At 40.4% G+C, this 14,888-nt stretch overlaps 1 protein-coding gene across 2 annotated transcripts in view; it reads right to left on the minus strand.

The window, feature by feature from the left end:
* znf366 (zinc finger protein 366) overlaps window positions 1-14,888 on the minus strand; it is a 76,840-nt gene that overhangs the window by 50,285 nt on the left and 11,667 nt on the right. For both annotated transcript variants that reach the window (XM_069936824.1, XM_069936818.1), the window contains exon 2: window positions 2,488-3,775. In XM_069936824.1, the coding sequence (XP_069792925.1) occupies window positions 2,488-3,753 (1,266 nt within the window). In that variant the 5' untranslated portion in view covers window positions 3,754-3,775. The remainder of the gene's footprint in view (window positions 1-2,487; window positions 3,776-14,888) is intronic.

Here is a 14,888-nt window from a genome sequence, read left to right on the forward strand (position 1 = left end):
TTTTTCCAAGCCCATTCTCTGCCATCTCCCCATTACCTTTGACACCCATAATAATCAAGAACCTATCAACCTCTGAAATAGATTCCACAGATTCACCATCATCTGGCTGAAGAAAGTTCTCCTAATTTCTGTTGTCATGGCATATCCTTTTATTCTGAGCCTGTGCCCTCTGGACCTAAACTCTCCCACTACTGGAAATATCTCTTCCATGTCCACTCTATTCCTTTCAGAATGTTTCAATGAGATCCCGCCTCATCTTTCTAAAATCCAGTGAGAACAGCCCCAGAATCATCAAATCCACCTCATCCCTCTTATCTCTGGGATCATTCTTATAAACCTCCTCTGGACCCTCTGCAATGCAGAGGAGGGGTGTTTGGAATGCATTGCCAGAGAAGGTGGTAGAGGCAGATGCAATCGCTACATTTAAGAAGCATCTAGCCAAGCGCTTGAATAGCCATGGCATAGCGGCTATGGGCTTATGCAGGTTAAGATGGGCGCAACGGTCGTGACGGATGCAGAGAGCTGAAGGGCCTAATTCTGTGATGTTCAACTACATGACACCATAAGTTTCAAACAATCAGCAGTAAATGGGAAAGAGTCAGTGGCTCGGAAATCGAATGAATGTTGGGGACTCAATTCCTTTCTCAAGTTTCTACATACTATTTAAATTTAATATTTATGTTACAAACTTTTCTGCTAAGTAAAATACTCTATCTCAGTGGTTCACAACCTTTTTCTTTCCACTCACATACCACTTTAAGTATTCCCTATGCCATAAATGCTCTGTGATTAGTAAGGGATTGCTTAAGGTGGTATGTCGGTGGAAAGAAAAGGTTTGAAAACCACTGTTTTAATTGTACCTAATTGACTCGTTATGTGCACAGTTTCATAACTCCAAAAGAAATGGGCCAATGACAATTTTTCTCAAGCAAAATATTTCAGTAATAACTGGGTCTAAAGCAATGATTCTCAACCTTCTCTTCCCACTCACATACCACCTTAAGCAATCCTTTACTAATCACAGAGCACTAATGGCACAGGGATTACTTAAAGTGGTATGTGAGTGGGAAGAAAAAGGTTGGGAACCACTGCTCTATCTGTTCCTTTCACTTAGTCATCCAATCTCGTTAATTGGCACATCACAATTAAATCTCCACTTAGATTCTTCCGCTCTAAGGAAAACAACTTTAACCTATTCCAGGAATGGCCAATTGTTTAAGGTAGGTGCCACATATGATAAAAATTTTATACATGCACATTTTGTTACAAAATCTTCATATAAATATTAAGAAATATATTTATGTGATAATATTTATTCATGCATGTAGTTTTTAAACTGCTTATTTGTATTAGTTTCAATAACCAAAAAGTACACATTCCATATATACTTGTGTAATACTCAAATTTCATGAACCAATTTTTAGGATAAAATTTAGGGGGTTAACTATTACCCACACACTACTTGACCATGGTGAATACCTGCATCTTTCGGGGCGTCGGGAGTTCCAAGGGGTGGCAGGTGGCCAGGACTGGGTGGAAAGTCCGTGTTTGGGGTGTCAGGGGCTCAGATGGGTGGAGCCTAGCTGAGAGTCCATGGTCAGGGCATCAGGAGTTTGAATGGGAGGGTGGACGGGACCTGGGCGAGAGTCTGCAGTCAGGACATTGGGAGCTCCGGTGGGCAGGCAAGCAGAGCCAAAAATCGGGGGGTTGCCTTTTACATGCTATATACAGTATACATACATATTATTTTCAATCACAAGCCATGTCCACTAAAACTACCATTGTAAGCAGTGGCTCACACGATTCCTGTCTCAGCTAACATATTTCCACAAGTCACACATTATATGTCAAAGAGCCACATGTGGTTCACGAACTGCAGTTTGGTCACCCCTAGAATGAGTTCCTGCTGCTATTTCAGCATCCTTATGAACGCTCTTGAAATGCTGTCACATCATCTTCCGGCATGAAGCAGGATTTTACCTGCAACTAAATATAATGATAACATATCATTCTGACACTTAGCCAATTGCTCACCCAGTGAAAGAATGTATCCTGTATACAATTATATATGTCTGTCTGCTTTTTTCTGGGATCTGTGGTTTACACTCTAAGGTCTCTCTGCTCCTCTGCACCCCCTCAGACATCACCATTGATCTTACAGCCCTTTGCCAAAATAAACCATTTTGATCAAATCAATGTTTGATGAAAACCACATTACAATTTGGATGAGATAGAAAATTTTTGGAAGGATTCAAGCAAGATCCAGGAAAATGATGTGAAATCAGGAGATAATAACATTAAGAGGGAAAAGAAAAGCCTCATGAGAAATTGGTTTATAAGAACAAAGTGATCAAGGGTTGGGTTTGAATAGAAGTCATGTTATTTTTCAGTGCTATTGTCTCCTGTTGTAGTTAATTATTTTCTCTGTTCATATCTTTGAGTTAGTGTTAAGTTTTATTTTCTCTCTATTTGACAGAAATGTCCTACCTTGTGAGTCAGCGAGTGCTGTTTGAGGTGATGAGATTGAATGAATTCCATCCCACATTCAGTGCAGATATATGGACGGATATCTTTATGCTTCATTGTGTGATTTTGTAGTTGACTTGGATACTGAAAAGTTTTGTCACATTCGTCACAACGATACAGTGTTGGTCCTCTGTGAGATGTAAGATGCCTCTTTAGTTGGGCTAGTGTGGGGAAGTCAAGTCCACATTCAACACAAATATTATCACGGCCATTCGCATGTTTGGTTTCATGGGCTTTAAGTTCACTTGGATAAGCAAAGCCCCTGCCACAAATGCCACAGTTATAGGGCTTTACATCGCTGTGCTGCATCATATGCCTCTTGAGATGGCTGGTCTGAGTAAAAGCCTTGTGGCAAACATGACATTTGTGAGGCCTGGTGCCCTGGTGTGTGAGCATGTGAGTGTGCAGATGGCTCAGCTGCTTGAAGGGTTTTCCACATTGAGAACAAGCATGTGGCTTGATGCCACTGTGTCCCAAAATATGCGTCACCAGATTGTATTTGGATGTGTACGACTTCTCACACATCCGGCACTGCCAGCGTTTCTGATTGCCGCCCACGTCAACGTAATAACTGTCATCAATCTGAATGTTAACATCGACTCGCTCAACTGAATTCTTCTTTTCTTCTGGAGCAGTGGCACCTACATTAAGATTTCTCAAATTTTGATAAAGAGGATATCTAAGATGCAGACTTGTCGGTGCTATGACGAAAGGAAACATGAATTCTGGAGGGACATTGGCAAAATAAGGCTGAGAAGGATGTATTAACAGAGGCCTGGTAGGCCACATTACGTTATGTTTAATGGACTTGTGCTTCAAGCACATTGTGTCTTGTGGCTCAAAATTTCTGAATAGTTGAAATCCTACATTGCTCAAATCTATCATTTGGCTTCTGGGTTTTGGTGATGGCAATTCAACTTTGATGTCTTCTTCCACATCTTTTGCCAAGTCTTCTGATGGAACAACGTGAATGACTTTTGTAGGAGTACTTTTCCTTTTACGAGATCCTCCTTCAGAATTTGCTGAGAATCCTTCCATGACTCCATTTGATGTGTCATTTCCTGAATAGGGATTTGCAGATTCATCATCCTCGAAGGGGGTAAATGTGTCTGTTTTAATAGTCAGTGGAAGAGGTTGTATTGGGAAGTGTGGAAAAGTCCTTATTCCTTTAACCTCTCTGGAAATATGAAAGTCTTTATTATTTTCATTCATAGGCTTGTACTCCATTGATATTGGCTCAGCTCCTTCCCTTCAAATAGATGAAACAACACAAAAATTAAAAATGGCATTCAAAGATAAAGCAAACATAGAAAAAATAGAAGACAGATTAAACCTTATCCTGCCTGCCTTTACCTTTAATTCCCAAAAATTGAAATTCTGCCCCGATTACTGACATCACATTCTGCATGACAAAGGTGGGTCTTCCCGCGCAGGTACACCCTTGCATGACAATACCTTCTTCCCCACTCGCTACCCCGTTCTGTTGGCTGTACAGCAGGGATAGTGCCATCTTAGGGTCACTGACCCTTTGGCTGCTTTAGCTGTTTGTCAGCCTGTTTGCTTGCCAGTGCAGTCTGCTGGCTTTACGTTGTGCTTGCCGCCCAGAGTGTCAGCTTGCTCGCTGCAGTGGCAGGCCGCTACATCACCCCCACCCCCACCCCAGAACCGGTGGAATTGCCCATGATGCCCGGAGGCAGAGTCTTTGTAGTTTCGGTGGTCTGCCTCTTTTGCATGGTGCTGGTGTTTCCATTGTCGGCCGGTTCGCTTGCTGGGGCCAGTGCTGCTGCGCAGTCTGCTGGCTTTATGTTGCATTCACCGGCCGGAGCGCCGTCTTACTCGCTGTGGTGGTGGCTGCCACAATAGTTTATTAATTCAACAGAAAATTGATTTTTCAGGAAGAATACCAAAGATTTTGAATCTTCCACCTTGAATAGTTTATTTAATTTTTTTTAATAAAGCGATCCAGTCTTCTGCCTTTAATTACCCTGATTTAAAAAGACTGAAATAATTTCAGCAGAAAAAAAAATTAAAGATGAAACTTGGATTTTCTGAATGCCCTTTATGACCTGAGGATGTCCTAAAACACCTTACAGTTAATGATAGGAATAGATCCTACAAATTGGCCGGATTGTCTATTGATGTCACTTGAAGTTTTAGTAAGAGTTATCAAATAGAAAGATCCCTTCAGCTTTGCTTCAAGTTTTGCCAAGGTTTCTTTTATAATCACCCAAGACTACTGTTAAGGAACTTAGTTGATTTCCATCTGTGCAGCACTCCCTCAGTACTGAACTACTTTTAGATAAGGGCACCAACATTGGAAGGGGACTTCAACTTACAATCTTAAAACTCAAACACCTTTATAACCCGAGAAAGATGTAGTACATAAAATACTTCCTGTGTTTTATGTGTACATTGAAAACCTCTAGTTTTGTCAGAGAATAATTTTCATAATGTTGCACAGGGGAAAAATAGAGGGAAAAAAACATCCAGAAAGTTCTCCAGTTTATTCGATGAGTGAGTCATGTGCTATGTGGGAAAATTACTGGAGCAGATTGATAGCCCAGCTTGCAATTTTGCCAGGTGCTGTTAAGGTTTAATTCTTGTTTTTGTGGCGATCTTGTAATTTGGGTTGACAGTTGACATTGGAGGACTATCTTGCAGAGCAGCTACAGAGAAAATTAATGAAGAGTAAATGGGTTGGCAAACAGAATAATAAATGTATGTGGTTAAAAATGAAAAAATTCAATTCTCCCATTGGTGAGTGGGTGAAAAATTTGGGCCTTCATCTGATTGTTATCAATCAATCAATGCTTCCAGAAGGCATTTTTGTAGAAAAAAATTAGGAGCGGCAGTCATAGCCAATTTTCATCACTTAATCTCCGGATGACAATTGTCCTGAGTTAATTCAGTGACGATCAAGTTCCACTCATCAATCAATCATCAAGTGGTACAAAAAGAATGTAAGAATCTTAATCAAATAATTCTGATAATGTGTAATCAGGCAGTCACAGCATGGATTCAGCAAAAGTGGAGGCTACATTAGTAAATACATTTAAGACAAGGCTGGATAGATTTTTACATTGTAGGGGAATTAAGGGATATGAATTAAGGTGGAGATGAGTCTATCATCAGATTAGCCATGATCACATTGAATGGTGGAGCAGGATTGATGGGCCAGGTGGCCTAGTCCTGCTCCTATTTCTTGTGTTCTTATGGTCTTCATTCATCAGCAAACAAGGGTATTCTAGTCATCCCACTTACTCTCGTGATTGATCCTTGATCACAAAACCTATTTCAGTAAAATCCCAGGTTTTCAGAATTCAAGCATCCAGCAAAAAAAAAGAACAAATAAATAAATAAATAGATAGAAATTCAAATCAATAAGAAAAAAATTAAATTAAAGTTGTACAAGTAAATGTTCCCCGAAGCAACCCACAACCCTTTGGTGAAGATGGGAGCAAACATTCAGCCAGCAGAACGCCCCATTTGTGCCCCACCTACATAAGCTATTTGAATAAAGATTCAATAAAGTTGTGTTTGAATAAAATGGTGACACCCAGGAAGAAGAGCCGTCTGATACCATATGCTGCTGCGGTGTCTCTCCCAAAGTATCTCTATTCCTGCCTAGTAAGAATTATTAAGTACAGGTATATTAGTAAGGCTTTATCTGTAAATATGATGGAGGTGGTTAATTATGGCGATGGCACAATTTGCTTAGTGCAACACTGTGACAGCACCAGCGACCAGGATTCGAATTAAAACTTTTTAAATTATGTGAATTACCTGATTAAAGCAAACTTTATATAATTAAGGACTACAATACTGATCTTTTACAAATTGTTTCACATTTTACACTGTCTTTTGTCTTTTAAACTTTATTCTGAATGCAGGTGCATTAGTTAGGCATTAGAAGGGTGTGTCTCAGACAACTAGAAAATTGGCATATCCAGCATCCGTGATCCCCGTAGGTGCTGGTATTTGCTAACGATATCACTAGATGATGGGTAGCTGTTTCCTCAGGCAGGATAACCTAAATGTAGGGGGTATTGTTATTCTCAGAGAACTCAGACTCTAATATTAACATCACTGCTCTGAATGAGATACATAGAACAGGACAAGCCAACTGAAAGGAAAAAATGGTAATATTTCTTTCTAGAAAGGAAAATATGAAAGGGACTCTGTCTTCATAGAATTGGATCTCCAACATAAATAAACAAATGAATATCACTGGCTGACATGATGGATAAATAAATAGCTTCTGTCCTTTTGATTCAGTCTAAAGGGTAATCAGTACGATGTATCCATCAGCATGAACCCTGCAGCCAGTGGATGTGGTCAGAGTGAAATCCTTTCTAACTTGGAGTGATCCCCATAATAAGTACTAATGGGAGACATTGATTGTCCTTGGTGATTTAAATCCTAGGATTGGAATGGACTTGACCTCCTGAGAAGGATGCTAAAATAGGATATTTATAAACTTCAGATTTTTTTACATTTAAATTTTTAATTTAGATCGAATCCTGGTCCCAATTGCTGACGCTGTTACAGCGTTGCACTAACCACTACACTAACCATGCCACCAATATGAAATGTTGTTCTTCTAGTTTGTATTTGGGTTCACCATGGCAAGGCTGAGTAAAGACTAGTCATTGTGGGACTGAAAAAGGGAGCTGAAATTACATGCCACTAGAATATAAAGGTGGGTTTTGCCAATACGATCCAGGTGCTCTGCAACAGTTACCTTGTCTGTACTTGGTCTTGCTCATTGTGAGGAGGTCATATCATGAGTACCAAAAGGAACAGAACACATCTGAAGAGATCAATTTCAGGTAATCCATGGATTTATCGGTGGATAAACATGTGCTGACATATAGAAAGATGCAGTCTTTACCTTATGAGCCAAAAGATGGCCTCGACTTTGCCAATCTATGAAATATCTGAGTACTATTTTTCCTACTTACACATCTTGAACATTGTTAAACAGACAATTTTTTTTTGTTTTATACACAACAGCCTCTGAAGTGATGGGGGCCTTCCCCATTTTTTACATGACCTGCTTGGGACAAGCTCGATGTACATTGAATGTTTTGCCAAACTTTCCTGACACCGTTTCAAAGGCTGAAAAGAATATTGCTCTAAAAAGACTGACTGTGATGCTACATCACAGACCAGCAGCAATAGAAATTGATTTTCTTTTAAAACAATTGCTAATAATATAACACTTTAATTATCTTAATGAATATACGTGTGTGTGTGTGTGTGTGTGTGTGTGTGTGTGTGTGTGTGTGTGTGTGTGTGTGTGTGTGTGTGTGTGTGTGTGTGTGTGTTTGTGTGTGTGTGTGTGCGAGAGAGAGAGAGAGAGAGAGAGAGAGATACACAAACCATTACACCTTAGGCACAATTCTGGAAAGTCAGTCCATAGTTCAGTCTTAGAAATCTTGTGTTGAAATGCAGACTTTTAAACTGTTGCCCAGAAGTAATTACGAAGGAGGTGGGAGAGACTGAGTAACTGCTGAAAACTCACGAATCCTTGTTGAGTTCCTTGCTGAAAAATATCCTTTTGGACGAACGGTTATCCCAACTCCTCTTTTCCTTGAGTAAGGGAAACGAAAAATGTGACTTCCATGATGCTTCCAAAATCCAGGCACAGGTCAGTCGAAATGACCAATTCCTTAGTCACAATTCGATGCAATAATTCTACTGCTTCCTTCACCCAGATACAGGTCAATCAAAGTGTCCTTTTCTTTGGTCACGGTGGTTCAATAATTCCCATGACAAGTAGAATCAGCTGAATGATCCGTTTCACTTCAAGTCACTCCACCTCTATGTTCATCTGGTGGCTGCTGGTCAATAATTAAAACCTGTGTCTTTAAGTATCCCACTCACATGACTCTCACCACTTTTTTCCGGGATAAACAACCATTGTTCTTTCTCTTCCTTCAGAGTATCAACTTTGTTTATAGTTTGTACTTGATGGTGCAGTGCAGTCTCACCTCAACTGAAAATACTTGCAGCCTGTATTAACCCTTAAAGTGACAGTCATACTAAATGAAATGTGAGCTCATAATAATGCTGAGATTTACTTCCATTGTGAAATGTGGGTTTCACAAATAACAAGTTAAAACAAGAGGACCATGAAGGAAGAAGGATGAAAGTTGACACTTCCCGTGGGCACCTATTGCAAGTTACAGCTTGTAAAACATTTACCTAATAGCACTGCTTTTACTTATTTAAATTACAATAATTTCTTTTTATCTAAGCTCACATGAGGCATATAAAAATTGTTGACCATTTCTATATTTTTAGTGACCAAAGGAATAGTTTGTTATGATGCATCTGACCTGCTGTTCTTATTCAAGATTCTTTCTTTGGCTTGGCTTCGTGGATGAAGATTTATGGAGGGGGTAAATGTCCACGTCAGCTGCAGGCTCGTTTGTGGCTGACAAGTCCGATGCGGGACAGGCAGACACGGTTGCAGTGGCTGCAGGGGAAAATTGGTTGGTTGGGGTTGGGTGTTGGGTTTTTCCTCCTTTGCCTTTTGTCAGTGAGGTGGGCTCTGCGGTCTTCTTCAAAGGAGGTTGCTGCCCGCCAAACTGTGAGGCGCCAAAATGCACGGTTTGAGGCGATATCAGCCCACTGGTGGTGGTCAATGTGGCAGGCACCAAGAAATTTCTTTAGGCAGTCCTTGTACCTTTTCTTTGGTGCACCTCTGTCACGGTGGCCAGTGGAGAGCTCGCCATATAACACGATCTTGGGAAGGCGATGGTCCTCCATTCTGGAGACGTGACCCACCCAGCGCAGCTGGATCTTCAGCAGTGTGGACTCGATGCTGTTGGCCTCTGCCATCTCGAGTACTTCGATGTTAGGGATGAAGTCACTCCAATGAATGTTGAGGATGGAGCGGAGACCACGCTGGTGGAAGCGTTCTAGGAGCCGTAGGTGATGCCGGTAGAGGACCCATGATTCGGAGCCAAACAGGAGTGTGGGTATGAAAACGGCTCTGTATACGCTTATCTTTGTGAGGTTTTTCAGTTGGTTGTTTTTCCAGACTCTTTTGTGTAGTCTTCCAAAGGCGCTATTTGCCTTGGCGAATAATTACTTACTCTCATTCATTGGGAATGAGAAGACAATTATGTCAAGTGAGGAAAATTTGAGGGAACGGTTGCATGAGGTAAATAAAACTATTTGAATACTTAAGGCTGAGGTTTTTATGTATCAGCAACATTTAATTAAAGGTCTTGAAAAGCAGGAATTCCACTGGGTGGACTGCAGCGAGCATGTTGGCAGTAACATTCCTGAGATCTCTAACATTCTCTTGACTGAAGAACTTAAGGGAAAGCTTCCAAAGAAATAGCATGAATCATTTGTTTTTTGAAAGGAGTAATATAAATAAGCATGCAATTCCAAGGCCATTAAAGCCATATTGAATTAATTCCATTTTTTTTGCAGGTGGGTGCTGAATGAGGTGCAGCACTCGTTTGGTGGTGGCCTGGTCCAGGGCGGAGACTAGATGGTAAAACTTGGTCGAATCCGATTAAATCTGGCGGAGATGAAACTGAGCCTCTGCATGGCTGAACCAGATCTCCAGCTCCTGAACCCAGAAGTCAGGAAGCTTGATGACTATAGCGTTGATCGAGGGGTCGATCACGTCGGGTTCAAAGACATTTGAACCTGTCGGGATCACCAATTGTAGCGGCAGCTACACTGTTAACTGAAGGATCGCACAACCAGACGGGTTGAGTTCAGTGAGCAAAACTGATTTATTGCGGGCTACCTGGCTGGTTTTATACTCCCAGCCTGGACCTGGTTGAGTACCGCGCTGGGGGGCCCCGACGTCACTGGGGCATCACGTGGGTCCACAAGCGTGGGCTCTGAGCCCAGTGCCGAGGTCGGGAGGAAACCCCCAACGGCGCCATTTTGGCTGGCTGCCCCGCCGAGCGTGACAAGCGGGGCCAGTTTGTCTGCTTAATGGCGTACCACCACACCACCCCAAATTGCATTGAATTCTGAACATTGTATCACAGCTCAGCAGTTACTGCAAAACGATCAGAGTGCCAGCGATTCAGGTTCAAATCCAGCACTGTCTATAAGGAGTTTGTACATTCTCCCCTTGACTATGTGGGTTTTCTTCCACCCTTCAATATGTATGTGGGTTGGAGATTACTTGGGGTATGTGGGCAGAACAGGTTCATGGGCACTATAAGTCTAAATTTTTAAAAAATTGAATTAAATATATTGAGAAAGCAAGAAAAAACTGGTTAGAAATCTATCAGTCTTCTCATTTGATAAACCTGCAATGTAGTAGTCCATTGAATTTTGATTCTCCAATGGATTTTGTTCAATATGTCATCAAATAGAACCATGGATGATGGAGCAACAACCAGAAAGATCTGACTTATGGTGATTGAGAAAAGAGTTAGCGATGACTCTGGACGTACATTTTACACAACGAGTCGGGTTTAGATCACAGTGGCTCAGAGGTGGTGGATACAGATTCATAGGAGTCTTCGAAAGAGAATCGGATAAATAATTGACAGCGAATGGCGATGAGGAAAGAGCAGTGCAAGGTGACTAATCAGTCAACCTTTGAAAGAACCGTGCAAGTTTAAAGAATTGAGCAGGCTTCCTTTTCTATGATTCTCCAACTCCCACATCAGAACAGTTAACAGATCTGATACAAAAAGTTTGGAATCTTTAATTAGATAGGAAGGCACAAAGTAAGTAATTATCAATCTGGCAAACAAAGCTAAATTAGCTCTTAGGAAATTGATAGATTTGGTGCTTGGAAAAATTGAAAAATTTTGTGCATGTGGTCATTCAAAGATTCTTTGATATGGTAGAGCAAAGCAGACCATGATAAGAGGAATTGTGAAGGATTGGTTGGATCAGTGACTGGTTAAACGGGGAGAATTAGAGTAAAAGTTGGTTGTGATTTCCCCATCGAATTCTACCCTGCTCACTGAAATCAGAATGCAGGGGTATAATGAATGGAGTTCAAATTTGCAGACAATGCAAAACAAGATGGCAGAGTAAATAATTTTGGATTTTTTTTGCAAAGAGCCAAGGTTTTCTGTGAGAGGATAGAGGAAGAAGAAGAAGAAAAAAAATCTTTATTTCAGCTTGTTCTTCCTTTTAACATCTGGCAGAGGGACATTGACAACAGAAGTGTCATCTGCTGGCTTTGTGGTTTTGATGATGGGGCCTCCCTCATAAAAGTCAGACTCTCAAATCAAACATGCTTCACTGAGCATTAATTTAAAATATCAGAAAATCATCCAATTTTCCATCTGTCACTGCCAGTAAACAAGGCTGCATAAAGATAATGTTAATTGAATTGTCATTGCAAAAACTGAGAGTATACTAGATCACAAGACAGTTGGAACAGTCCAAGAAAAGAAAATGTCTGATTTGGAAGTTTTTGCAAAACTAGTTTTCTTAACTTAATTCTATTAAGAAAGTTAAATACATTGTAAAGGTCCTTTCCATCCCTGCCTATGCCAGTGTAATGTGATTTTTGATGTAGTTCATAGTGAACACATGCCCAAAGAGACCATGATCTCATCTAGGGATGAGTTACAAATGTCCAAAAGCAACTACAAATGGCACACAAGTGCAACAGAAGTCAGGTTCCATTCTGCTAGCAACATCCATCTTTGACATTTGAAATGGTGGCGCTGCTGGAGCCGCTGTAACAATAATGCTGCTGTTGGTGCGGACCCACGGGGAGCGAGGGAATGGAGATGCAGTGCTCCCGTGGGGTCCAGCCACCCCGTCAACGGCCATCGGCTCCAAACATGCTTTGTACGGCCTATTGAGGGAGCTGATGGAGGGGTTTTATTTGAAATCCCGCGACCATGGGTCTGTGCCAAAGATGGCAACGTCTATTAATGGGCTGCAGCCACGAGGAGTTGCAGAGGAATGGAGCAGAGCACCAGAGATGGGAAAGACCACTCCTCATCTGAGAGGGAAGAGCTGAGGAGACGACCTGCATGGACAGTGACCACAGTGGTGGGCCAATGAGGGAGCTCTGCAGCTAAGGGACCGGTGGGCTGCAGAAGCACTGGAGGTGAATCTACAGACACTCGGTGACTCTGGGGTGGGTGGGGGTGGGGGGGACTCCCTTTTGCTTCCCTCTCTCTGACTGTAAGAAATGTAAGAGGGTTAGGCAATTCCTGATGGTGGCAAATCTGCCTGCCTTGCAGCAGGCAAAAAGAATTTTCATGTAATACAACACTGTTCTTTATGACAATGAATTGAATCTTGAACCTTGACACATGCATTTGATTTTAAAAAATCAGAAAATATGACATGATCTCAGTCTAACATGAAAAAATTAAATATTATTTTTGCTTTGATCTTTAAACACATTTAGTGCAAAGAACTGGTACCGTTTATTTTCTATAAATGTTATTTTGATTTTCACATCACCAATCCAAGTTAATGTCTCAATATAAATTACAACATTGGACTTCAATTTACTTAATCTTATTTGACAACAATATTATAGAGTTAAAAAATGGAATTTGTAGTGTCCTAAACTATTTGAAACTAGAGGAACAACACCTCTCTCTGGGTAGTTGACAAATTAACGGCAGGAGCATTTCTCTCTCTTTCCAATTCACCTATTTTCCAATCCTTGTTCTGCTTCCACCCACCCCTCCAAGCTCCCTTTCACTCATCCAGTTTCATCTCCTTCTACATTCTCCACCCACACATTTCACCCTCTCCTCCTGGATCCCCTTCCTATCAGATTCCATCTACTCTTCACCTCTTCTCCAATGGTTCCCATTATCACCTCTGTTACTTGTTCAGTTAAATAGGTCAAGGTGTGACTGGGTAGCTGCGACATCTGGGAAAAAAAAAACTGCATGATTTAGTTTAGTGGGAAATTTGGAGTTTTATTCCAGTGGAGTTCTGAGAAAAAATGGAAAAATGTAGAGCAGGTGAGGCAGCATTATCCAAGGTTCCTTACCTACAAAAATACAACAAGGGCAGAGATATTGAAGGCTTACCAAGAGCACAGTTCACTCATATAATCTTCCATCTAGAAGACTTTGTTTTATGCTCTCTCAAGTCAATTCTTTTTTTAAATTTTTTTTTCACAATATGAACCATATCAATTAAAATACACACAAACATTTCCCTCTTGAATATACATAGTGGCATTTTCTCCCCTTTTCCCCCCTCCCTTCCCTCCCTCCTTCCCACCCCCCTCCAAACCCATTAAACGTTCAACATATACAATACAATAAAACCATTAAACAATGTCATCATACAATGAAAATAAACAAGAAAATTGTGTCATCTACTTTTGCACACTGGATCAAGTCATTTTGTCTTCTTCTCATTTTATCATTTTAGGGGGTGGAGGTCCACGGTAGGCCCTCTCTGTTGTGTTCCATGTACGATTCCCAAATTTGTTCAAATAATGTGACTTTATTTTTTAAATTATATGTTATTTTTTCCAATGAAATACATTTATTCATTTCCATGTACCATTGCTGTATTCTCAGGCTGTCTTCCGATTTCCAAGTTGACATTATACTTTTTTTGGCTACAGCTAAGCCTATCATAATAAATCTTTTTTGCGCTTCATCCAGTTTGAGGCCTAATTCTTTACTTCTTATATGACTAGGAAGAAAGATCTCTGGATTTTTTTATATGTTGCATTGGGTGATTTTTAAAATTACCTGATTTAGATCTTCCCAAAACTTTTTCACTTTCTCACATGCCCAAATTGCATGTACTGTTGTTCCCGTTTCCTTCTTAAGCGAAAACATCTAGCTGATAATGTTGGATCCCATTTATTTAACTTTTGGGGCGTGATAGATAGTCTGTGTAACCAGTTATATTGTATCATGCGTAACCTCATATTTATTATATTTTTCATAGTTCCAGACCATAACTTTTCCCATATTTTATTTTTTATCTTTATGTTTAAATCTTTTTCCCACTTTTGTTTGGGTTTATAGCTTATTTCATCCTTTTCCTCTCTTGCAGCTTGATATACATGTTTGTTATAAGTCTTTTTATTATCGTTGTTTCTGTAATCACATATTCAAAGCTGCTTCCTTCTGGTAATCTCAGTCTGCTTCCCAATTTGTCCTAAGTAAGTTTTCAGTTGGTGGTATGCAAACATTGTACCGTGAGTTATACCATATTTGTACTTCATTTGTTCAAATGATAATAAATTATTTCCCCAAAAAACAATTTTCTATTCTTTTAATTCCTTTTCTCTCCCATTCTCTAAAGCAAAGGTTATCTATTTTGAAAGGGATTAGTTGATTTTGTGTCACTAATAATTTTGGTAGTTGGTAATTTGTTTTTTGCCTTTCTACGTGAATCTTCTTCCATATGTTGAG

This window comes from Narcine bancroftii, chromosome 1 (assembly GCF_036971445.1).
Source record: "Narcine bancroftii isolate sNarBan1 chromosome 1, sNarBan1.hap1, whole genome shotgun sequence".
In the NCBI taxonomy this organism is placed as follows: domain Eukaryota; kingdom Metazoa; phylum Chordata; class Chondrichthyes; order Torpediniformes; family Narcinidae; genus Narcine; species Narcine bancroftii.